Here is a 27513-nt window from a genome sequence, read left to right as displayed (position 1 = left end):
GTTCAAACATGTTCCTTTCATTATCTTCAACGCAGCTTCCTCGTGAGAAGGAACACTTCTCATGATGTTGTTTCATTCGGGCAAAAAGGCTTTGCATTTCTTCGTTGCACTGTTTGCATTTTGCACACATGCCTGTCTTACCCACAGATAGAGGAACTTCATTAAAATATTCCCAAACAGGGTCTCTTTTATGGCCTGTTGCCATTATAGGTTGTCCCTGCTAGTGAGAGAATGGTATGATAGATCAATGAAGGCTACTCTCAGAAAGACCTCAAGACTTCTGGAATATGCTGCTCAAACAGTTTCACTGTTGTTTCTACTGCCTGTCCCTCCCTTCTCACATTTATCTCCAGACTTATTCTCCTTGTCCAGATCTGTTCTGCCCCCAACAGTCTTCTATTCACTGACTTTTTGAAACTTTGCACTTTTAGAGAGAGGTAAGTGATTGACTCTGTGCACACAAATTTGTAGAGGGACAATAGAGTTGAGGTCTTATATTGTTTATTTAAAAACATTTTTGCTATGAACAAGCATGTTCTCTCTGGAGACACAAATCCACAGTTTGAGAACTGCAAAACTAAGCATCTCCGATTGTATCTTCTAGACTGAGCACTGAGTCCCACTGGATAGATAGAAAGATTAACCTAAATAATCTATACAGAAGCCCCTGGAATCCTATAAAATTGGGTCCTTAATCCATGAACTATTGGAACTCATTTACAAAACTTTTCTTAAACATTACATGAATATGTTGTCTCATACTACAGAATTAGAATTTATAATCCCTGTTCCATGATGAGCTATCTTTGAGCTATCTTAAAACTATCTTAAGATAGGTTTTTTTCCTCAAAAAGAATTTTATCAAAAAAAGCCAATTTAAATAAAAAAAATCTGATTTTTTTAAAATCGTTGATTTTTATCAACCCTGAGAGATTCTAACATTGCTTTTCAGGAATTGCAAAAGTCAATCACGTTCCCTTTTTATGAAAAGCCGATAAACAGTTGGGCATCACTTAAACAGGCAAATGTTGAAAACAGTTTTGCTAAACTCATTGCTAATGTATTGCACCAAAGTTTCAGTGATGGCTTTCAAAACCTTGAAATGCCAGCGTCTTTTTCGTTTTGTGGGGAGACTGGTGCACTTTTTTTAAAGATAGCTTGGACACAGAAATGATTGCTTGTTTGTTGTTGTTTGGACATGCAGTAGTATCTGTTTTCAACACTGAAAGCCCCCTGGGATGTTGTGTTGAATAACTAGCTCACTCAAGATACATGTTTTGGATGAATCACAGAAATACAAATATCTTTGAAAGTATGACTATATCTAAGGAAATATCTGGAAAATGTCTCCAGACGTTGCTGTCCTGGAGAGGATTTATAACTCTTCCTAGCAAGAATAAAGTATCAGGTAGAAATGATTTTTCACACAGATGGAAGATGAGTATAATTAATTACTGCATGTTTCTTTGTTGTTTTTATAGTGGTTGGCTTGGTCCTATTTATTCAAATATATAATTGCATTATATTTTTTGTCCTGTGTTCTGGGCTTTGTATATTTCTTGTCATGCAAAATGTAGAATACAGAACTCAAAGATTTAGGTTTGGACTTTTGAAGGAACCTAAGGGAATTAGTCATCCTTGGCATCCAGCTGAAAGGTTGTAAAACAAAGACCAAAATGTTCTTGTTCTGTCTGAAGTGTAATGGTGAAGTGTGCTGTGTCTTTTTGCATTTTAAATTAGCCTATCCAAAAGCTAGATAGTCGGGTTTTTTTTCTGCATACCATACAAATGAATATCCCCAGACTAGCAAAACTCTGCTGCCTGCAGAGCTGTTCAGGATGTAGAAATGTCATTGTTCTAACTGAAAACTCTCAGACTGAACTAATAGGTATACAATAGAACCTCAGAGTTACGAACACCAGAGTTATGAACTGACTGGTCAACCACACACCTCATTTGGAACAGGAAGTACGCAATCAGGCACTAGCAGAGACAAAAAGAAAAGTAAGTACTGTGCTGTGTTAAATGTAAACTACTAAAAAAATAAAGGGAAAGTTTAAAAAAAGATTTTACAAGCGAAGGAAACTGTTTTCTGGGCTTGTTTCATTAAATTAAGATGGTTAAAAGCAGCATTTTTCTTCTGCATAGTAAAGTTTCAAAGCTGCATTAAGTCAATGTTCAGTTGTAAACTTTTGAAAGAACAACCTTAATATGTTTTGTTTAGAATTACGAATGTTTCAGAGTTATGAACAGCCTCCATTCCTGAGGTGTTCATAACTCTGAGGTTCTACTGTTCCCTGTTCTAGTGCACAGGGAAGCTTAATGTTATTTCTGTGGTATAGGCTGTGGAAGCATATCCCTCAGAGGTTTAATTTTTTATTGATACATTATTAGTTAGTTTCTCTCTTGGAGGAAGTCTTGTTTTGTCTATCTTTAAAATATATTAGCCAAAGGTTAGGACTTTTTTTTTCAGTTTGGTCTTGGTTTAATAATTAAGTTTAGACAGTTTCAGCTTTCTTCAAATTGTACCCATATATTTGCTTTGTTATTGGATTAAAGTGTATTCTACAGTTTTTGTTCCCTTTTAGAGCTGAGGTTACTTTTCTCTTATATACAGGTCTTGGCATGTTTTTGTTTTGTTGTTTTTTTTTTGAAGTGTCTTTGCTGATTAAAGAAACCTAGTGAGCTAGAAACACTTCTGTTAATGATAAACCAGTTGTGACCAAAATAAATTAATTGGCTGTTGTGGGCATCCTGTGGGAGATGAAATAATTTGAGTCAGATTATCAACAGTGCAAAGAAGCATCTGTTCAATATGACAGAACTTTTTTTTTTTTTTTCAAATGTAGCATATCTGTAATGCTGCTGGTGAGGCTCCGAGCAGACTGATGGGAAGCAGGGCACAAACCCCAAATGGGCTGTGAGTTCTATACTTAGATTTCACGAACCAGTAATCAAGTGTAAACTCCTCAGACACTATAACAGACCCCAACACTATAACAGCTCTAACATGGAATCACAGACAGTACCCTTGAGTATTCTGATCTGTCTCACCAGCAGGTGAGTCTACCTTTTTGATAGAATCACAGCAATATTCAGGATACTCATAGTCCCAAAGGACCAGTCACTTAACCCAGGTCAACTGCACCTTAGATCTCACATCAAAGACATTGCTTGTAGCCTGTCCTATAATAAAACATATGAAGATTTATTAAATAATGTAGCAGCGTCCCTGCAGGGCCCTCCTGGCTCCTGCCCCCGCTGGGCTGAGAAAGTCACACAGAAACCTTTTGGTGCAGTGCCCACCTGGTGCTTTTATTTACAGGCTGTTCTCCCACCACCTTTCCACCATACAAGTAGTCCCCTTCTTGCAGTCCACCAGCAGGAGAGAGGGGGCAAGCTATCTCTCTCTGCTTCCCCTCACTGCCTTTCCTCTACTGCAGCTTTCCTCTTTCCAGCTCCGCCCTGGCTTCCTTCCCCTGGGGCTCTTATGCAGCCCCAGCCTGATGAGGCAGCAGCTGTTCAAGCTTCCCCAATCAGGGGCAGGTGGTCTACCCAGGTCCAATTCACCTCCCTGAATTGGAGCTGAAGTGACAGAGGGTTGGCTAAGCAGTTTTCTGCTTAGCACCCTGTCACAAATAGGAAGAGGAAATAAGAGAGTTATTTGCAAAGTTAAAGCAGGTAAACAAATATATACAAACCAGTTACAACTTTAAGTTTCAAAACATAATAGAAGCTTTTATAATCAAGCTCTAGATGTCCTTTAGTGCTAACTGAAAGTCCTTTGTCCTCTTTAACATCCCAGAGTAGTCCACCTGGTGTTGATGGACCTTTCCTGTTGGGAAGGACGTAACCCCTTGTGTTACAGCTCAGCAGTTCACACTGATTAATGTGTCTCTCCTGTCTGATAGTCACAGAAACTTACAATACAACTGCTCAAATATTACCTTAGAATATGGGATACTGATGTTATATGTGAGATTAATGCATGCAGCAATTCACAAGCATCCAATAAAGTCTAAATACTAAGCACATTCTCATAATTCTTATACCTGTTTTTAACAATACTAACACAGAGATGAGTCAGATTCATTCCAGCTACGTATTTTTTAGTGTTCAGTTGAGACATGGTGATTTGGGCATGAGCTGGCACCTGGTTTGCCAGTAGCACAATATCATCCTGTTACAGTGAGAAGAATAACTAACCTAATATAATGAGTTGTAACTCCTCAGATTATAGGTAGGGCTGGTAGTGTTGCCTGTTATTAAGGTTGCCTGACTCTTCCCATTGTAAGACCCTGTTTTCAGTTGCCTCTAAGTTTGCCAAACTTTAATTGTTTGGGTTGACATTTTCTGTGCTTGATGTTTGCCTCAGGCTGAATTTTGTTTTGAAAATTTCAGCCAAAATAGTTGAGCTATTTTTAAGGAAGTGGTTAAAGAAAGACACATTGTTTTTCCCATGTTAAAAAAATTCTAGTAGTCTTTTCTTTGAAATGTTTTGAAGCTGAGACTTAAAATTTGGCATGGGGTGGCCTTTGTGTCAGTGATGTACCCTTTGCCATTGCTATTAAAAATCTGCTCAAATTTGGCTAAACTGTAAAGATCGTATTCTGCATGTGATTAGTAGAGACTTCTTTGATTTCAACATCTTAAATCTCTGAAGAGTCCATCCTCATTGAATGTGCTTGAGCCTCTCACAGGTCCTAGTGCTGAACAGACTGTGTATGAGGAAGTGCCATCCTCCCAGAGCAACTGAGCATGCTCCATCCCCTCGCGGCTTCTACCTCCGGCTGGATTGTGCATGCATAATTCCCACAGAGTGACTGAGCATGCTTCTGCTCAGGGAAAGAGGGGTAAAGCTGGACTTCCTCTGTTATTGCTGCCTCCAGCTGCTCCAGGCCAACGTGCAGCGGGGCACGAGGACTGAGACCAGGGAGCCTGTCTCTGCAATGCTCAGTGACCTCCCCTCTGAGAATAGGCAGAAGAATCTGCCAACTAGAGGACACTTTCCTCCAGAGCCTGGGGTGGAACCAAAGATTCCTGTGTCTCACCATCCCTTTGCTGTCCTCTGATATCTGTGAAACTCACAAATGTAGTTTGTGCCTCATTGCCTTCTAGTGCTGGTCCACATAGAAGATGACAACCTATGACCGCTATAGGCTATGCCATTAGATCAAGTGGCAGAGGTTTGTGTGGTGGATCTAAAGGTTTCAAACCATGGGGGTGTCAATAATACAAATAATAAAGGTAGAAAGTATCAGGAAACAAATCATATTACCTAACATATAGTATGAAATCTAGTGAATGTGAGTTTATCCAACTGTTGGACTGATATGTATAGTGAAGACTCTACTGTAGATGGAAAATATAATAAATACACAAACCTTTATTTCATGGAGTTTTCAGTGGAAATACATTGGGCGAAACCATTAACTATCTGACATCAAGAGAGTAGGTATTATTTACTGAACCTGTTCTAACAGGAGTAAAATGATTTGCTCACATTTAAACTATTGTATCTTTTATCTATTAGCATTTGAATAATGTTCTATTCAGTAAATTAGCATGTGGTTATAAAATTAATCTGGTAAAATTTAGTTTATTTTAGGAATCAAATTTGATCATGCACAGAGTGCAATCTGTCATAATGTCTCTACAGTGCAGGGGGAAACATGCTTAGCACTAACTTGTTACGCCTCTTAAAAATAAAATATACTCCTTAAAATCTCTCCCTCTCTCCCTGACCTCCCTCACTGCCCTTCTGGCCATAGCCAGTGGACAGGGAAGAATGCACTGGTGACGTTCCTAGTTACTTAGACATGACCCCTTCTGGGGTGTGTATTTAATATTACTCTCAACCCCTTGTAGTCAGATAATCAAAAAGCCACTTTATGGTTGCCTTCTGTGTTGGGAGAGGGGTTTCCTGTGCTCCTGTTAAGTGAACTCCTTAAGGAAGAGCCATAATTTAGCCCATAATCTCACCAGTGCATTTTGCCTCTTTAGTCAAGCACGAGAATACTAATGTGGCATATGCTTTTACATGACAGCAGAATGCACTGTCACTTTCTTTGTGAGAGCATTATTGGATTTTGTGACATTTTGGTTTGTAGCACTGCTGGCCTCGAGAGATCTGGTGATTACATTTGAAACAGTAATTCCTGGAAACTGCAAAATAAAAAATCTCTCTCTCTAATATTGAACTATCTAAAGTGTCTGAAGATTAGCTTTTTAAAAGTTGAACTATATTGGGATTTGAATAAAGAATTGGTCTATTGAGTGTTCCTAAAAGTTAATGAAGTGTTGTTTATATACTGATCTCTTACACTTTTGTTCTCAGCTCTATTTGGTCTTTTAAGATACTATGGTGGGTTTTTTTTTCTTTTTTCAGAGGAGGAGCGGAGGGTGAAAGCCAATGATCCTGAACATAATGAAAAATTTCAGTACGCTGTGAGTATAATGCATATTCAACATTGAAACCCTGCACGGTAAGGGATGTATATTCACACATAGATGTATGGAGAGTTTTCATTAATGTTCAGAAAATCCCAAAAATTTTAGAGGTTTAGTTCAGATAATACTCAAACGTCTTATTTGAACTTCCTGGGTCTACACGGTTGAGCTAGAAATCTTTGACCGGGGAGGTTAAATACCCAAGCTGACTCTGCTGTTTAATTAAATTTAGGGAAGTAATTTATTTGTCTATTAATGGCAATCGCGTTATGGTAACAACAAGTATTCTAAGGCATATCAATATCACCTGAGGAAGAGTTGACCTACTTATGTTACACACATGGATTTCATCTAAAAACATGAGCCTGCTATGAGTAATATCTCATAGAAACCAGTGGACTCCTGTGAAGAGTGAAACATTAACCCTGTCACTCAGCACCGATTGGCTTCTGTGCACTGCCATCCACTGGAGCATTCATAGTGTATAGGAATATTTTCACTTTTATAGGAGGAGGAGCGCTTAACATTCCCAAGGAAGTGTTCAGTGTACGCATACATACGTGTTGTAACTCTCAGACTTCTCTAATCTTCACATACGAAATAAATTATTTCCCACCCTCCCCGTGGACTGTAGCTTCCTCAGCTTAGTGTTTCTGAAAGAATATATTGATAACTATAAATACATGTCATTGTAGCAACCTCTTTTGATTGTAGAGTGTCACTACTACACAATTAAGGGATTTTTTTTGAGGGCATAATTACTAAATTGGTAAACTTATTTGTTCTCGGTTTTTTCCTAATAGATCATCGACCATAAAGTTTAGCTCACCTTCTCCCTATTGTACTTTGTAGTAATATATTGTGTTAAAGTTTTGAAATCCTGTCCTGACTTTTCTGCATTTGAAGTAAATGACATAATGGAACACTACAGTTCCTTTTTCAAAATCCAGGTTCAAAGATGTTAGAGTATTTTTCATTCAGAAAACAGCTGGTATGAAAATGATTAAAATAAGAACTCTTTCTTGGCATTGTAAAAATCCAGGTTTGATGGCACAGTCCTATTTCGGAAAGTTGTGGTTTCTTTGGTACTTTTAAAAATTAAGTTTAATTTTTCAACAGGATTTACCAATCTGGCATTTGTCTTTCCTCTCATTGTTATGTTTGCAATTTAAAATTAATTGTTGACTGACCTAATTTTAAAAATAATGACAAGCAGGATGACAGGTCTGAATTAGTCATGGAAAGTGCCAGTAATTTGTTTTTGATATAGGTTTTTCATTATTAGCTGTTGTTTGTTTGTTTTGAGACATCACTATAGTGACTGTTTGTCAGAGATTTATTACAAATAACTACTCTTCGAAAAAACTCCCTGCCCTCCAAAATACAATCAAGTGATGCAAATCAGTTCACAGTGTAAGTAATTAGCAATTATTCCTTTCCAAGCAGTTGAGCTCTAAATACCTGCAAGCAGTCAGACAAGCATTATCCTGTGTATTGTGTGAAATACTTTCTGCGTTTGGCAATTCTAGTTATTTGGCAAACTAGAAAAAACCTGAAATATTAGAAATCTACTTTGGTTTTACTTTCATCTTTTCTCAGTGGTTTACCTTGCAGCCCTCTTTCAAATGAACAGTAATTTACAAGCAAAGGCACATATCAATCCTTTAAATTAGTCTAAACTGTTCAGGGACTTGTTAGACAGCCCCAATAATTTAAAAAAGAATATTTTGGATTAAAAAAAAAACCTTGAAACCAAACACAGAACTGTGATTATTCTACTGTAATTAGAAAGGGCTTTATGTATTGCAGAAATTATTTTAGGATCACTGATCAGGCATTCATACCTAACAAAAGGACTCATCTAAAGGTTAGGCTGTGGAAAATCCTATTTCACAATTGTATAGGTGTCTGATAGTGGGGAGCCAAATAGTATGGTGACTTCAGGTGAATACATTTCCTCTTCCAGGAGTCCTCCATTTCTAATAGTGCATGTACATAAATGTATATCCAGAACCTGTACAATTTTGATAGCTTTTTAAATCGCTCACTGCTGCAATGATTGGTGGCTGTTTTTTAAATGAAACATGCAAAGATTTTTAGACAGCATTATAGAGCGTTATAAACAGAGTTTTTGACCCTAAACATACATTTGAGCTTAACTGTTTTGACACGTGTCTCTTTAATTATGGACTTGAAAGCCATGGTTCAAATTGTCAAGCAAATATTTGGCTATATTATCCAAAACTGTGATGTTTGTTGTGCTCCTTTAAGAGTAGAATACTGTCTTGAACTTAGAGGCCCAGAACACCAAAACATTACATAAAATGAACACATCAAGCCAGAGAAATTAAAAAACGTAGAAAGTAAACAGAGAACGAAAAAAGTAAGTATGGTAGGTCTCTTGAAAGGATAGGAAAGGAGAAACCTAATTTTCGTTAATAGACAGTGACTGTAAAAGAACTAAATCTATAACTCAAACTAGAATGAATTTACCAAGACTAATAGTTACAATACTTCCTGGAAAAACCACCAACTCCAACTGTCCCACAATGGTTTTTAATGTGGTTGCATAATTCCATTAATTGTCAAGTAGTGAGATATATTTTCACTTACACAGGAAGCTTATGACAATTTTATATTGTTCAGTTGATGTTCCACGTTCAGAGGCTGAAATATAATGCATTTGGCTGTTTTGCTTTCTCTCTTTTTCCCTTAACATGTCATAAATATTTCCATTGTTATTATTTACATATTTATTATTAATGCCTTTTAGAACATTCAAAATAAGCAGATCCTAAATTTTGTGTTTTAGTACTAAGCAGAACCTGTGAATGCTCAAATGAATGGTATGTCTGTGTGGCAGCTAGATGCCAGCCTTCCAGGCCGGGTAGATAGACTTGTGCTAGCAGGACTTGAACTAATGTGCTAAAAATAGCAGAATGGACATTGTGGCTTGGACTGGAGCTTGGGCTCTCAAACCTAGGGGTGGGGGTCAGGTGGGCTTGAGAACCTGAGCATCTGCCCAAGTTGAAATGTCTGCATTGATATTTCTAGTGTGCTAGCTCAAGCCACACTAGCGTGAGTGTTTACCCAGGCTGCGAGGCTTGCTTCCAGTGCCAGTGAAGACATACCCTTAGACATAAAAAGAAAAGGAGTACTTGTGGCACCTTAGAGACTAACCAATTTATGTGAGCATAAGCTTTCGTGAGCTACAGCTCACTTCATCGGATGCATACTGTGGAAACTGCAGAAGACATTATATACACAGAGACCATGAAACAATACACAGAGACCAGGAAACAATACCAGCAGGAGAGTGGGGTGGGGGGAGAGAAAACCTTTTGTAGTGGTAAACACCCATTTTTTCATGCTTTGTGTGTGTAAAAAGATCTTCTATACTTTCCACAGTATGCATCCGATGAAGTGAGCTGTAGCTCACGAAAGCTTATGCTCAAATAAATTGGTTAGTTTCTAAGGTGCCACAAATACTCCTTTTCTTTTTGCGAATACAGACTAACACGGCTGTTACTCTGAACCCTTAGACATATATATTCAACCTTGGGAATGCAACTGTCCTGCCGTTTCCAGTTAGATGAGAGGGAGATTTCAATTTGGAGAAATTTGAGAACCACTGCAAAGATTATAAACAAACGTTAACGCTATATAGGAATTAAGAACTTGGATTGTGCAGGAACAAAATGATGTCCCTTAGTTAAGAATATTACTCCTTCGTATGTCAGGAAGTGTATTTTCAACATATAAGGATCAGAGTACCTGGCACATTATATACCTGTGAAGGTTTTCTGGACAAGGAAGATCAATGGACATGAAAAGACGGGAAACAGAACCCTCTCTATCTAAACTTTAAAATGTTATTAGAAGAATGCCTATCATTACATTATTTTGAATTTGTATTCTCATTTTAACAAAATCATTTTGCATTTGGCCAAGCAAACAACTCCAAGATATACACTACTGTCAAACGAGGTAGTTTGTTCTTAATTACCCATTTAGCAAATCCCCCAAACTTCCATTAAACTAAAGAGTGAATGTTTTCATATCTGGTTGTAATGGTTTCTAAGTCTTCATTCATATGTTTCATTAGTATTTTTGAACCTTTTCCCCTTATTGCAATGTTTAATTTCTCTTCTATAGCCGTTCTTGTGTGACACATTTCCATTGTGGTGTTAAGACCTGGGTGAAACCTTGTTATGGGTAGTGTTAAAACCTCATTAAAACTGCATTGTGAATGCTCCTTTTGCTGTAAGTACAGTATATAATGCTGGAAAAAGCTAGAGAGTTTTTGGGTTTGATGCTGGCTAAAGGGTCTTCAGGCTGTAAGCAAAATAAATTGGTCCTTTTTGTTTTGGTTCCTGCTGCATTTGCAGAAGCAAGACTTTGTACATTCCATGTAAACAAACAAGATTGCATCAAAGAAAATAAGAGACTCCACCAATTTTTCCTCCTAAGTAGAACATCCCCAGGACCCAGAATTTTTACTGGCCACTAGGATCAAAAAAGGGGCAACATTGATGTTAGCAGTGGGGTTCAGTTTCAAGGTGAGAACTGAAAATAGAGGTGCTTGCAGAAATAAAAAATGACCAGTGTGATTTAAAGCAAGATCTAAAAGAGGAGCTGGAGACTTCACAAAAGGGATTAAAATATACCTGGAGGTTTGCCAGAGAGGGCTGAGAGATGACTTGCATACAGAGGTGAAATCTCTGGATCAACAACTATAAAGTATCTGCACAGATTGGGAAGCCTAGCTGCAAAACTCCTGGTCTGGAATGGTAAAACAGATTGATGAGGTGACCAGCAATCTCACTCCCATAGACAAGAAGGTTTTCCATGAAATAGTGGAGACCAAGCAAGCTTTAGGCAATCTGGAACTTGCTAACCAAGATGAGTTGCAGAAAGGACTTAAGGAGATGAAAATCAACTCCAGAAGGAAATCAAAGGGTCAAACCACAGTGGAAGGCAGCCGTCCGAATGAGGAATTGAACCAGACAGAGAACTTGGATAAGACCAGACATTTACAACAGTTTTCTATCCCATTTGTAAACCGCAGAGGCCGAGAGAGAGAGGTCTGGCTGTCCCAGCTCAGATAATGCAAAGGCCCATTATCTTTGAGGGAAAAATTCCCTGGGACGCTTATTTTGCTCAATTCAACATTATAGCTCAAATGAGTGACTAGGATGAGCGACAGAAAGGGGATTTACTAGCAGCTAACTTGGGTGGCCCAACTCTGACTGTGCTGCAGAACTTACCCAGGCAAACAGACTGAGTTATGAAATGAGCCGTCAGCATGCAGTTTGGTGCTAGGAGAGGGAAAAAAGAAATCCCACCTGAATTGGCAGAGGACTTGCAGAAACTTGTGTGCCTGGCATACTAGATACTACCAAGACCCCCCAGCACCCTTGTTCCAGCACCTATGCAGGAGAGCAAGGAATTAGTCATTCAGGGGGATGTATCTGCCTCTTTGTCTAATTTGCAGGAGAGCCCATGTTCCTGGTCCATCCATTGGAACAATGGAGATGGTGTTGCAGGAATGGACCCCAGAGCAACTAAAAACTTCCTAAAGACAGGATCCTGATATTAGGGTAGTGTCTGACTGGAAAATCAACTGGCAAGTGCAGCCTCCTTGCCCATAAACCAGCTTGGAGAGCATAAATTAGTTTTTAGATTTGTCCACATGAGAGGGAATTGGGTCTGGAGGAATCTGCTACAAGGGTGAATCATTTCACAAGAGACTTTGGGTTTACATTCCCCATGTCCAAAAGTAAGTTTTACAACTTGGATGACTTTGTGCCCTTTTTGGAGTATGCCAGTTGTGTGCAAAATAATTTTCTCAAGAGGTAAGAATATAAAAAAGGAGCAAGAGTGTTTTGTTCAATAGAACAAACTGCAATCAGCTGTCCAACATTCATGAGCTCCTCTCCAAAACTTTTCCTCACCTCACATCTTTTGCTCATTCCATTATTATATTTCTTTCTTTTCAAATCGAAAAAGAAAAGCTGGTAATACCTATCCCTCAGTGATACTGACTGTGGGAATACTAGTGTAAACTAATGGTGTAAAGTGGTTTTCTACTCTGAAAACTGACTGCAAAAATGGCATAATACGTTTCTATGTTTGCTCTGCCTCTCAATGATTTGTGCATCAGATATGCTTAGTTTACAAGATAATAGAGGGTTTAACAGTCAGCCTTCCCTGTGCAACCTGGGATCTGTGAGTTAAGTTTTATGCTTTAATGACTCGTACATGGTCACCTCCTGTAAACATTCTGCCCTCCCTTGCTCCTGGACAACACCATTGGAGCTGGAACTTAGTTGAGATTTCTGTTAATGATACATGAGCCGATAGAATCTAGCTGTCTCTCTTGTTGAACTGTATTGATGCTGTAGGGTTGGCAGGAGATAAAATTAGTGTGAATTTGTTTTATCCCTAAAGTAAGTAGCTTTTGTTCTGAATACATACAGGAAGTTGAACTATTGAGTAAGAAGTTGCCATTTTAATACACTTTTAAACAATTCTGCCTTGCATGCACATGCAAAAATCCTGATGATACTTATGTTCTTTATGCATAATGCCCTTACATGCTTATAAATGAAAAGGTCTAAAATTATGGATAATGGAGAATCCTGGAAGGTATACGAAATCATGATTCTCCCTTCGGGCTCTGGTGCCATTCAGGAACTGTATATTGCTCAGGCAACACCATCATAGTTTTATTAAGACACGAGTCCCCCTTATAGGACTCACAGCATTGTGTTCACTCTGGAGCCGTGAGTTATCCTGTGCATGTATAACACATACAGCTTTCCTTGGTGTTGTCATTAGGGTTCTTGAAATAATATGAGATCTTAGGGTTCACTCTTGATGAATCCCATAGTGAGTCTGTGACACTAATTATCTGAGTCCCTTGCTAGAAGTGATTTACTTCAGTAGAATTAGCTTATGATAGTATATTCATTGCAGAATGTTTAAAGGCATGGTGGCAGCATATAAATCATGTCTGAAAACACTTTATCATATGGTGAAAAGTAATTTGAATTTTCAACATTATTTCAGTTTTAGCCACAGGTGTTAGCCACAGAGATATGAAAGTTTACTTCCTGATCTCATTGTGTACATTTATTAGTGTATGTTACAAAGCTTGTTAAAGATACTAGAGTACTGGATGGATACTCTTTTATTGTTGTTTGCAAAAATTCAAATAAATAAAATCTCTTTCTTTTTTTTTGACATTGAAAAGAGACTGCACATTCCATTTTTGTTTCAGCTAGTCAGTTTCACTGTATAAATTCCCATGCACTATCACAATATGTTATTGTTGGGTTTACAACACTGCACGAGAATGTTTAAATAACCCAAATCCTTGTTTTCATTGGAATAAAACATGCATACCTGTATGCTTTCAATGCACAGCAGATTTTGTAATCTTTTACCTTCTTTGCTACCACCATTTGCTTTGTAATAATATTGATTTAACTACCATCTCTTGGGGAGGTATATTAACTATGCCAGTGGAAGAACCCCTCCCGTTGCTGTAGTGTGTTACACTGAAGCACTACTGTGGCACAGCTGCAGTGCTGCAGCTGAAGTGTTTCAAGTGTGGACAAGCCAAAAGACCCTTGAAGTATAAAAGACCAGTTTCAAATTTCTTTGCTCATTGGAAGATGAATAATATGAGTATGTTAGTTTGGCTCTTTATGTAGCTAATATTGGATAATCGTATTGCTAAGTATTAAAAACTATGTAATACTTTGTAATATTACTTCAGTATTAAGTAACTTGGTAGTCCCAACTTACTTCTCATTGTGAAACTACTTGCTTCACAATGAGTCACCAAATAATAAAATTACATTTAAAAAAAATTGGGCCTTCTCTTCTCCCCACAGTGATCTATTTCTTCCCACGGCAGAAGTTCTATACACAGTGGTGAAAAACAACATGATCTCTTGTTTGTTCTCATTATTTCCCTCTGTGGTGGCCATTCAAAGGAATCACCGCTTGTGTTCACATCTCTCCTTTGTAACAAAGGAAAAATTCCCCTTCCTATGCCATAAAATAGTGACTTTTGCTTTGTTAACTTGCACTATTTTATAATACATAGTAACATTTTGTGCCAGCCAATTTAATATTTTTAGTTTATTATTAGGTTTCCTGCTATTATATCTGCCATAGAGAGATAACCAGATATCAGTTATTGCTTAATTATGTGCCTGTGTACCAAGTGCCAAACTGGTTCAGTTGGTAGCATGCTTTCCTTTGGGACTGAAGGTCAAAGGCTTAAGGATTTGCACAGTCATGTATGATGGTAGAGCCAGCTGCTGTTCTTTGGATGAGATATTCATAGTGAGCTCCCTGCTGCCTGTTCTTCTAGCTGGACATTGATATGCAGTTTAAAAAAATAATTAGTATTATTTTGAAGAAAAGGCTACTTGTTCTCTATAGGCTTTTGAGAGTAGCTTTGGCGTGCGTGTGTATGTTAAATAATACCAAAAGCATTTGATGTCAGTTCCTAGCTTCAGTGTGAGAAAACAAGCATGAACTTGGAAAGAGAAGACTCTGAGAACAAAGGAGAAACTGGTTCTCTTAATATTTAAAGACATATAGAAGATGATTTAGCTGCTCTAGGTAAGCAGGAGTGAAAATACCTTGAATTTACATGAGCTCTAAATTGCTTGGCAAGGATGCACCCCCACACCTGCCCACCCCAGCTTTATATTTTATAGAGCACCAGTTCCTGTCTAGATGAAAGAATGATGGGTTAATTTCAGTAAAACTTTGATTGGTGCATGTGCTATTATGCAGACATTCCAACTATATTTTGATACTAGGTCAGTCAACTTTTTCACTGGAGTGACTAGGCAGGATTGTATTGAGAAATGCACCCTTTTTAGAGCTCTTACCTAGTATTATCAAATGTGCTTGAGGGAGTTAGGCACCCAACTTCCATTAAAAGTTAATTGGATTTGGACACGTAACTCCCTTATGCTCATTTGAAAATACCAGGTGTAGAATTTATCCAAATATGAGGGGATTTAGTAGAGCGAAAAGGGCATAAGAGTGTTTGCAATAGAAGTCCCTTATCTTGCAAAAACTTAAACTTGTGCCTAATTTTTCACACCATGAGTAATCCCATTTAAGTCATTGGGTCTACTCATAGGGTAAGTTTCATGGGGTTTCGAGTGCAGTTCAGACCAGTGAGGAGTTGTCACCTCTTACCTGTAATCCTGAGCATCTCACAAGACTTTGGTACTGTTACTCCCAGCCTGGGATACTCAGAGTCAGCAAACAAGCATGCAGATCACACCCTGAGTGTCTACATGCGATGCAGCCAGCTCTGGTTCAGCAACTCTGACCCCAGCAGCCTGTCTGCAGCCCCACTCTGGCTTCCACCAGCCTTGGTTACAACTAGCAAGGTGACCCCAACACACTCCCAGTCCTGAATTTTCCCCACACTGTGTGCTCTGCAGTGTCCAGCCCTCTCTTGAACTGTTCAGAGAAATAACAAGGTTCATTTGCTCCTTTAAAGAGACCAAAGCACATCACAGCTTATTAACTTAACTGGCTAAATACACCTTTCCCTGCAACATTGAGTAGGTTTATAGTAAAAATAAAACAAATGTATTAACAGGACATAGGTTAAGTGATGCCAAGTAAAAGGAATAAAGTTAGAAAGGGTCTCAAGTAAATAAAAGTGAAAATACACATCTAAAAATCTAAAACTTAATCTATCAAGGGACAGGCTTTGTTCAAGATGGCTTTTTTCACCCACAGTCTTCCAGAAAAATGGTGTCTGACCCCCTCCTCAGTCAGAATCTTCTCCAGAAGCCCAAAAGTGCTGGTTCCTTTCTCTTCTTAGGTGAAAGAGATTGCTTAAGCAGGTCTCTCAGCTATATTCAGTTTCCAGAGACTTCAGCCTCTCCTTGGTTGAAGCACCCATCTTTCTCGGCTTGCAAGAGGTCTGCTCTCTGGTATCTGTTTAGTGATGGATTAAGAAGTTGGTTTCTTTCCTTGCTTGTAACTTCCAAAGTTCAATGATTTTGTTTCAAGAGGCAGGATGACCTCATGCTGTTCTTCCCTTCCTGTGGGCATCCTATCACCTTGTCTGTACATAAGGCTTCCATTGTTTTGACTCTACCATGCTCAATTTACATAGGAGACAGGTGGATACCTTCTTTGTTGTCTGGGAGGGAGTCCCTGTTTGGCCACAGACTTTAAAGCATAGTATCATGAAGTATCCATATTCTCTCATATAGTGTTAATATATACATTTCAGAATTATATTAATCACCAGTGGGTCATTAGCTTTCAGAAAAGACCTCACTCTATACACTTTTATAGTACAGTAATGCTGTATACAATCTGTTGATTCAATTGCTTACACTTGAGGTTCGGCCCCCTGTCCTTATAGACCAGTAAACCTTTTAAATGGATTCTTCTGAGTGACATCACTCAAAGTAGTTTATTCAAGCTGTGAGGAAGGTGACATGGAGTCTGGAGGTGAAGGAAGCTCCATGCTCTTTCTTCCCCTGCTGGTGTTTGCTAAAATGCAAATTATTCTGCTTCTGGCAATTTCCCCCCACCCTTTGTTGGTTTGATGGCCTTGTTTACTGCTTATATGTAAATATACCTTAATTATCTCTGCCTGATGATCGGGCACATTCCTTAGTCTAGGGCAGACCTGTTTACCAACATCCCCTGATACGCCTGGCTTAAACATAGGTTAGTCATGACTGTATCTTATATCCATATCTCTTAATACACACTGTGTACATACATCACACAAGAATATTAATGATCAGTGAGTTGTTAGTTTTCAAATGATACTTCCAAGGCATATTTTGTATGAAGATTATTACAGTAGTAGGTAGGGTGTAAATACAGGGGTGCTCAGAGTCACAGTAAGCATGTGTGTAAATCTTTGTGGGATCACTGACTAACAGTTAAATATTTGTAAGCCCCAAGTCACCTTTTGGTTTATGATCCTCAATTCTTTTCTGATCTCAATAATTTGTTTTGCAATTGTACTTGGATTAGGTTAGCCTACAGATGTATTTCAATCTCTCTGAGAGATGGGAGTGAGAGTTAGATACCATCTAGGGAATAAAAATTAGAACATATGAGAGGAAAAAATTAAGGGTTAACGAATACATAGGTGCAAAGTGTTGGGCTTACTGCTATAAAGATATTAAGGCCAGGTTGTGTCTGAGCGATGGGGAAAGTAGAAGGGCTATAATGCAAACTCCTTTTCTCCCTCCCCTCCATGGAAGGGCTAGGCCTTTAACAATCCTTAGTCTCGGAGAAAATTCATTTCTAGGGCCCCTGCTGTGCAAGTCAGCCCAAAGAAAGCAGCAAATAGCAGAGAGTGGGGTGGGGACATGGCCCTGCCGTCTCTGTTTCAACCTGTGGAACTGTCCAGGAGATGCAGGGTGGAGTTTGCTGCACCATCCAAAGAATGGTGCCGCTTGAACAGTCCCTTGATTCCTAGGTAGCCTGGGAACCATGGTGTTTCCTGAGGCATAATGTCTCCCAGAGCTCCCCCAGGGTGACACTTGTGAGCCACAGTCTTTCCTGTAATTGGAAGTTATCATTACAGTTAGTTACAGATTGAAAGTGGATAATTAGCAAGTAGGGATGCCATTCGTTAAATAAAATTCTGCTAACGGCAAATAGTTGCTTGATAGCTTTAGCTGAATTATGCCCTGTGAACCCAAAGTCAGACATGGTGAAAGCAGGTGAAACTCTTCTGAAGTCAGTGGCGTTGAACCCATTTAGACCAGGTCTGAATTTGGCTTCAAATGTTCCCTGTCTGTTTTGTAGGTATAGGTAATACAGGAAGAATACATTTCTTTTTAGGCACTGGAAGGTTGATGCTTTATGTCCTTTATTACATATATATGTATATCAATTGTTTGTGGATACAGTGATACAGGGCTTCTCATCCTCCTCTCCAGCTATGTCATTCTTGAAGGAAAAAATTTCTTGCTAGTATGGGAAAGTCGTTGTACAACGTATGCTGTTTAGAGTGTCTTGGAGGAAATAAACCGTACAGTAACTAAATTAGTCTCAAAGGGAAATTTAATTTGTTCCCCAACGAATTCTTCAAAATCAGAGCTTTGCAAATAAATTTCAGTTCAAAGACCATTTATGTTCACCACAATGACAGTTAGAAACCAGGAATGATAATTCAATGAAGCAGTGCTCAGAGAATTATGCAAGACTAACAACACTGGCTAACAAAATTTTTGTAATGAAAATGTGGCTAGAAAATATTTATAAACCATGTTTCCCTGTGTAAATTATGGGTAGGAAATTAGACTCCTGAGACATGAGACACAGTGTTCTCCGTAGATCCAAAAGACTGAAAGTGACTGTTCTAGTTGATTGAATTAATGCCCATAGAGCTGAAGAATATTTTTCTAGTTTGAATAATCTAAGTAGATCTGGTTATAAAACAAACAAAAATCCAGACATTAAAAATATTGTGCTATGTCATGACATTTTCCAATAATCTCTAAATCAAGGTATTATTACTGAGTACTAAAGGTAAGGATACATTTGTTTTATCTTGACTGTGCCCTTTAAGATAATCAGTTAATATCATGAGATGTACTAGAATATCTTGTCTGTGCTCTTAAAACACTATCCCTTACTAGTTAACATATTATTTATTCTTTGTATTATCAGAGTTTGCTAAACATATTTTGCTACTGTGGCTTGTTAAACATGTGCCCCAGTTGGGCTGTGGTGAGGAAGAGAAGGCAAGTTTCTGGGAAATGTTAGACACTGCTCTTCAGCAAATTCTAAAAAATGAAGTAGTTATTGGTGCCAATTTAAATAGGAATGTTGGAAGAGACATGCGTGGATATTGTAGCATATGTGGTGGCCAGGGCTATGGAACTTTAAATGATGAAGGAGAAAGCATAGTGCAACTGGCACAAGCTCATGACCTAGTAGTTTCCAACACATTTTTTACAAAAAGAGATGAGTATCTTATTACTTACAAGAGTAGAAGGACCAGAAGCCAGATTGACTGACTACTTTCTTGTTTCCTGGCAGGAAATAAAAGGTATAACAGACTGCAAGGTGATTGCAGGAGACAGTCATTGATTTATATAGTGTCATCATAATATTTTTCTGTTTTATTATCTATCCTTTTTCTAGTGGTTCCTAACATTTTTAGCTTTTTTGACTGCCACTGCACATTGAGCAGATGTTTTCAGAGAAGCATGATGACTCCAAAATCTTTTTCTTGAGTGTTAACAGCTAATTTGGACCCCTTCATTTTGTATCTATAGTTGGGATTAAGTTTTGCAACGTGCATTACTTTGCACTTATCAGCACTGAATTTCATCTGCCATTTTGTTGCCCCTTCACCCAGTTTTGTGAGATCCCTTTGTAACTCTTCGCAGTCAGTTTTGGACTTAATGATCTTAAATAATTTTGTATCATTTGCAAATTCACCTCTCCCTGTTCAACCGCTTTTCCAGATAATTTATGAATATGTTGAATAGCACAGGTGCCAGTAAAGATCCTTGGGAGACCCTGTTATTTCCCTCTCTCCATTGTGAAAAAGACCATTTATTCTTACTGTTTACTGTCTTTTAACCAGTAACTAACTCATGAGAGGACCTTTCCTCTTATCGCATGATTGCTTACTTTGCATAAGAGTCTTTGATGTGGGGACCTTGTCAAAGACTTTCTGAAGGTCCAAGTACACTATATCAACTGGATCACATGCTTGCTGATGCCCTCAAAGAATTTTAATAGATGGATGAGGAAAGATTTTCCTTTACAAAAGCGGAGTTGACTCTTCCCCAACGTATTGTGTTCCTTTAGGTGTCTGATAATTCTGTTCTTTACTATAGTTTCAACCAATTTAGTGGGTACTGAAGTTAGGATTACTGAATGCATCCGATGAAGTGAGCTGTAGCTCACGAAAGCTTATGCTCAAATAAATTTGGTAGTCTCTAAGGTGCCACAAGTACTCCTTTTCTTTTTGCGAATACAGACTAACACGGCTGCTACTCTGAAACCTGATTTGTAATAGTCAGGATTGCCTCTGGAGCCTCTTTTAAAAATCGGTGTTACATTAACCATCATCCAGTCATCTAATAAGGAAGCTGATTTAAGTGAAAGGTTTTTTACCACAGTTAGTAGCTCTTAAATTTCATATTTTAGTTCCTTTAGAACTTTTTGGTGAATACCATCTGGTGCCGATGACTTATTACTGCTTAATTTATCATGTGTTCCATAACCTCGTCTACTGATACCTCAATCTGGGATAGTTCTCCAGATTTGTCATCTAAAAGAATGGCTCAGGTGTGGCAGTCTCCCTCACATGCTCTGCAGTGAAGACCAATGCAAAGAATTCATTTAGTTGGAATTTGATTAACAATTCTGTTGATGATGCTTGAGCAAGAATAGATACCAAATTCTTTGTCCCATAGCTGTACTGCCTCTGCATTTATAAAAGGAATTAAATAGTAAGCCCCACCTCCTGTGTTTATCACTAATGTAAAAAGAGCTGAAAACGTACAGGTGGCAAAGTAATTAAGTGTCATTTTTACAGGCTTGCGTTTTACAGTAGAAACACATTGTAAAAACCGGGGAGAGTATCTTTAAGAGGTCTGCAGAATGGTTGAGTACATACATCAAGAGAAATGACTAAATAGTGCATTATGAAGCTGATAAAGTGTATAAAATAATTCTAAAAAAGAGTAACAAAGGAGTAATTCTACCTATGCCCACCAAATTCCATTGCAAAAGTGAATATCCGTCTCTCTCAGCTCCAGATCTTCCCAACTGCCTCAACTTTGGCCAGAAAAGTGGAGACTCTTTTCTTTGACTAAATTTAAACACTACTATGATAGTTTTAGGTAGATTTCATTAGCCAGGACTAACTTAAAACAGATCCTCTAATAAAATAAAATATACAACTTCCTCTAGAAATTGGGCATAACACATATATATTGAAAGCAATATTAGATAAGTATTCATATACCAAATATATGGCCATCTGCTGGCTATCTGAAAAAATGCCCGCAAAATAGACACACATTGAAGCTGCAGAAGCATCAGTACCTTACGTCCACAGCCTGACCATCAGTGGCTCTTTTTGATTGTTGGCTCCCAAAATATTGACTCAGCAGATAAGTCCTCCTAAAAGAAAGAAGAATCTGCATGGGTCAGGAACCCTAAGCACACTAATGTAGCCCTGCCAGAAATACCCATCTCGGTTCTTGTCACGAGTTTTCTGCATGGATTTTTTGTGGGGAGCCAGTATCTGTGCATGTAGAACTTCTGCCCCATATTCCTCCTCTATTTGTGGGTTTCATTGTGTTCATGTGGCAGCCAGATTTTAGCCTACAGTATCCACTCAGTGATCCAAGATAGCATCTAATGTATGTCTGTATGTATCTCTATCAAACTATATCCATTTTGTTTTATGAATGCCACAAAAGTGTAAAACTGCACTGTACCTTCACTGTTGTCTTTTAATCTCCATATTGAACTGGGATTCCTGGAGGTGTTGTCAGAAGGCTAACAGTGGAAAGCAGTCAAGGTTTGTTAACCTGGAGGAACTCCAATTCAAATGGAAGCATTCTAGGACAATGAGCTAGTTGCCACCCGATGAACCAGTTCTTCCAAGTAGGCTTGTAACTAAGCAATGGATCAGCTGATGAGGTCCCTTCCAACTAGATGACCTCCTGAAGTCCCTTCCAACCCTGATATTCTATGATTCTGTGAGGGACTTGCAGCCATTTGGAATGGTCACCTGACATGGGGACTGGAAACTTATAAAAGGAAGGGTTTCTTACCTGCCATTTTAAAGAGAGAAGATACCAGATTGCAAGGCTGTGCAGGAAGAGAGGATGGTCCTGGGACCCAGGGCTGTGGAAGGACTGGCAAAAACCTGAGGGTTGTTGAAATGGTGAGGCTACTGGAGGGAGGCTTTTGACGGCAGGTTTTTGTTGTTTTCTGTAGATATCTTTTGTGCTTTGTCCATAAGTAAAGTGTGATTGGTTTAGAAATTCCTTATAAAGTATCTGTGTTACTTGCTTTCATTATCATGTAGTCCCTGAAGGGGAAACAGTAATCTGAAAGGTGCACAGCATTGGTTGAACTCTGTGTACTTGCAAAAACTACTGGGGAAGCTTGGGGGAACTGACACTAGTTTTCCTAGGTCTAGGACTGCAGAGCTGTATATCTCAGAAGGGATCCTAGACAAAGGATTTTTACCTTGAGAATGTGCCTAGAAACCCAGAGCCAGTGCCTAGACTAGGGGCGGGCAAACTTTTTGGCCCAAGGGCCACATCTGGGAATAGAAATTGTATGGCAGGCCATGAATGCTCACAAAATTAGGGTTGGGTACGGGAGGGGGTGCGGGCTCTGGTTGGGGTGCAGGCTCTGGGGTGGGGCCAGAAATGAGGTGTTTGGGATGTGGGAGGGGGCTCTGGACTGGGACTGAGGGGTTTGGAAGGCAGGAGGGGGATCAAGGATGTGGGAAGGGGTGCAGACTCCAGCTGAGGGTGCAGGCTTTGGAGTGGGGCTGGGAATTAGAGGTTTGGGGTGCAGGAGGGTACTCCAGGCTGGGATCAAGGGGTTTGGAGAGTGGGAGGGGGATCAAGGCTGGGGCAGGGGGTTGGGGCATCAGGAGAGGCTCAGGGGTGCAGGCTCCCAGCGGCACTTAACTCAAGTGGCTCCCGGAAGCAGCAGCATGTCCCAGCATGTCTGCAGGCACCTCCCCTGCAACTCCCATTGGTGCGCCGGAGGGGGCCATTGGAGTGCGTAGGAACCGGAGCGGGGCCATGCCGTGGCTTCCGGGAGTTGCGTGGTGAGACCCCCGACCCTGTGCCCTGGCTGGAGTGCTGGAGGGGGGCCATGCCGTGGCTTCCAGGAGCTGCGTGGTGTGGCTTCCAGGAGCTGTGTGGTGTGGCTCCCGCACCTGTGCCCTGGCTGGAGCACCAGAGTGTGCCCACCCCGTGGCTGCAGGGAGCTTCATGGTGCAGCCCCCGACACTGTGCCCTGGCTGGAGCACCAGAGTGGGGCAAGCCCCAGACCCCACTCCACAGCGGGAGCTCGCAGGCCAGCTTAAAATGGCCTGCAGGCTGTATCTGGCCTGTGGGGTGTAGTTTGCCCGCCCCTGGCCAAGACTCTGTTTGAACCTAAAAGGCCAAGAGCATATGGAACCCCAAGGGTTGATCCAAATACAACAATCTAGTGAGTGTCCACTGGTGGACCTAATTCAGAGTTGTAACCGCATTTATGGGTTTTCTGTGGCCATTCTTGCACAACTTACTGCTTTGCATACCAATGGCCTGGAGGATTTATATTTAGACACTAAAATGGACCCTTTGAGGAAGTGATTGGAGCAGTACAACTTTCATTTTTGTCTTGGCTATAACAGACATGGTACCAGCAGCAAATTATAATTATCCCTTACAAAGCATTTTCCTTTTGGTTACTAGCAAAATTTCAGATTAGTTACAAATCAACATGTCTTGAAAAGACAGACCTCTCTGAGGTGATATTCCGAGTTGCAGGATAACAGCTGATACAGACTAAACTAATTTACCCCATGATATCAGTCTGCTAGCCTGTTGAAAGAACAATGTACTCTGGTACATGCTTTCATATGTAATGTGTTATACTGTGCTGCATAAGTTACAATTAGATAATATGTGGCCACTCTGCTCCTAAAATAGAAGGGGTTAAAAGCAGCCCTGGAGAGGGCTGTGGCTGGGGATGGCTGATTGGGGAAGTAGCCGCAGCTAGGCTATCAAGTTTCCTTCCCCACTCTGAACTCTAGGGTACAGATGTGGGGACCTGCATGAAAGACCCCCTAAGCTTATGCTTACCAGCTTAGGTTAAAACTTCCCCAAGGTACAAACTTTTACCTTTTGTTCTTGAACCTTTATGCTTTATGCTTTGTTCTTGAACCTTTATTCCAAAGTGGTGCACAAAGAACAGGGAAAGAGCCCACTTGGAAACCACTTTCACCCCAAAATCCCCCCGAGCCCTACACCCCCTTTCCTGGGGAAGGCTTGATAAAAATCCTCACCAATTTGCATAGGTGAACACAGACCCAAACCCTTGGATCTTAAGAACAATGAAAAAGCAATTAGGTTCTTAAAAGAAGAATTTTAATTGAAGAAAAAGTAAAAGAATCACCTCTGTAAAATCAGGATGGTAAATACCTTACAGGGTAATCAGATTCAAAACATAGAGAATCCCTCCAGGCAAAACCTTAAGTAACAAAAAGACACAAAAGCAGGAATATACATTCCATTCAGCACAATTTATTTTATCAGCCATTTAAACAAAACCGAATCAAACATATATCTACCTAGATTGCTTACTAACTCTTTATAGGCGTTCTGACCTGCATTCCTGCTCTGGTCCCAGCAAAAGCATCACACACACAGACAGGACCCTTTGTTCCCCCCTCCCCTCCAGCTTTGAAAGTATCTTGTCTCCTCATTGGTCATGTGTCAGCAAGGTTATCTTAGCTTTTTAACCCTTTACAGGTGAAAGGGTTTTTCCTCTGGCCAGGAGGGATTTAAAGGTGGTTAGCCTTTATATTATATTCCCTTTATATTTATGACATGGGCCACACCCCAATCAGGCCCCAGCTGGTAAGCTGTGAGCTAGTGGCTTAAGGAGTCTCTCTTTAGGCTGGGAAAGAGTAGGGCCCGCCTGTGCTGCCATACAGAGTACTGAGGGTGGTGCAGTGCTGGGGGAGGAGCAGGCTGAGCGGGGGCACTCCAGGCTGGCAATTCCCCAGGCTGTAGGGCCTGGTCTGAGGCACTGGGAGACAGAGGAAGACAGCAGGTCTGAACCCCCTTGCCGATGATGAGTGGTCTTTACACTGCAGTCTGCTCCAGGGAGTGGGGGCTTGGTGATGACTGGCAGTAGCCTAGACTGAGGCAAGGTGGGGATAGTGGGTTGGGGGTTCCCCCGGAAGGGGAGACCCAGTGGCAGAGTGTGGGGGTACTGCCAGGGGGCAGAACCCTAGAGAAAGGGGTACCGGCGTCTGTGAGGGACACGGGGGCCAGAGCTGTGTGGATCACTGGACTGCAGAGGGCACTCCAGGCTGGAAAAGCACTAATTCCCAATGACCAGCAGGAGGCACTGCAGGGGTGAGTCCAGCTCTTTTACAGCATTAATGAATGATTAAGGTTTTTTTATATTCATAGTATTGTAAAAGTAATCACAGTTGTCACCAAGGAAAACATTTGTTGTAGTAAAACAGCAGAAGTGAGGGCCATAGATAGTAAGATAACCAGAATCACAAGGTCCACTTCAGAAATGAAATATGTTCTTTTTGTGGGTCTTGCAGTCCCCCCCTCCCCCCCCCAAAAAAATAAATAAATTCCAGGCTTTCATAGCAGCCAAGCTAAATGTAGGTTGTGTTGAATGGGGTTGTACATTTCAGAGCATTAAAGTAAAAGAATCAAGCAAATGTGTGTGGGTGTGCAATTTGCTATTGGGTGTTGCATTTTACCTCTAGCATAGCTTAATATCTGCCTCCTCTGTGCTTCTGTCTTGCAGTGACATCTGCTGGGAAATACATGAAACCCTTATTGGAATCCCCTTCCCGGCCCCCTTGCCCCAAGCCCCCACTATTTGGGTATTGCTCCTGAATAAGGAGCGTATGTGTCTAAACCCTTCCTGAATCCATCCTTTCTCCTAGTGTGTACACGCTTCTCTTACCTGCCCTAAATAAGAGTTTCCAGATAAGGAATCTGGAAGCTCCCATTTATTGCCTAAAGATTTTATATCTTGATTTAAAACATTGTTGAAAATTAGAACTTCTATTACCAATAATTTAAGTAATATTTATAATCAACAATTTAAGCAATAATTGTAACAAAACTGAGATGCTACAAGATGACTTTCTGATTTTAAGTGTCATTACTGCTGTGTGTTCCAAACTTTAAGTAGATTTTTTGTATAAGTTTAGATTTTTCTCTGCTGGTACTAACATGCATTACGTTGTTCTCTTATTTTTCAGAACAATCGCATCAAAACGTCTAAATACAACATTCTTACTTTCTTGCCAGTTAATTTATTTGAACAGTTCCAGAGGGTTGCAAATGCTTACTTCCTTTCCCTTCTGATTTTACAGGTGATGTATAACTTTCTTTTTTTCGCGGAAGTGTAATTTTGATATTCTCTTCTCTTAACAAAAAGACCCAATTATTTGTGTTAATAGCAATGCAATAGCCACTTACAATACCAAACAAATGAGTAAAATTGTTCTATGTTGATCAGATTTCATGGGTATTAAAATGTAGCCGTTGATGGACAAATATCAAATAGCCTAAAATGACTGTTTCTGATGAACTCTATTAAGAGTATTTCCGAGATAATATTGAATGGGCATGACAAGGGGGAGAAAGAGCCTGTTGGGCACATGTGGTGAAGCAGAGAAGGAGCAGCACCAGACTTCTTTGTTAGGGCAGTTCCTCAAATGATTAGATGCAGTTTGAGGTATGGGTGAAGGCCCAGGTTAGTTCTTGTTTTACCCAAACTGGTTTGCTTGTTCCTTTTTAAACTTAAGTTAATTGGATAAGTAAACCAGCCCTGATGATCTCTGTAGGATGCCTAGAGTATGTGAGGTGATATAGAAAACTATTCTTGTCTAAATTAAAATCTACATCCCCAATCAGAACTTCATGATTAGAGTCTCTCTGTAATGGAATCCCAAGTCCAAACTTTTGGGAGACTTGAAATCTGGACCTGAATAAATCTGAATTTTGCATCTATAGTTAAATGAAACCCTAGTCAAATGTACAAGTTTGGCACAGAATATTTTTTAAAGATCTCAATAAAATAAAAATCTTTCCTGCTATTTAATAAACATTTTTCTAATCTCTCATTCTTTGTTTGTGGCTCTCATTTGTTTGCCATCTTTCTCTGTTCCGTCTCACTTTTTGTATGCAGTATTTTTATAGCACTGTTGGTTTTAGGATTTAAGAGAGACCAGGTGCGTGAGGTAATATCTTTTATTGGACCAACTTATATTGGTGCAAGAGACAAGCTGTT

At 39.8% G+C, this 27513-nt stretch overlaps 1 protein-coding gene across 1 annotated transcript in view; it reads left to right on the top strand.

The window, feature by feature from the left end:
- ATP8B4 (ATPase phospholipid transporting 8B4 (putative)) overlaps nucleotides 1-27513 on the top strand; it is a 157077-nt gene that overhangs the window by 8546 nt on the left and 121018 nt on the right. The window contains exons 2-3 of the mRNA XM_077828428.1: nucleotides 6389-6447; nucleotides 26480-26593. Of these exons, the coding sequence (XP_077684554.1) occupies nucleotides 6389-6447; nucleotides 26480-26593 (173 nt within the window). The remainder of the gene's footprint in view (nucleotides 1-6388; nucleotides 6448-26479; nucleotides 26594-27513) is intronic.

Source organism: Eretmochelys imbricata, chromosome 10, assembly GCF_965152235.1.
Source record: "Eretmochelys imbricata isolate rEreImb1 chromosome 10, rEreImb1.hap1, whole genome shotgun sequence".
Taxonomy (NCBI): domain Eukaryota; kingdom Metazoa; phylum Chordata; order Testudines; family Cheloniidae; genus Eretmochelys; species Eretmochelys imbricata.
This window is presented reverse-complemented; position numbering and strand designations above follow the sequence as displayed.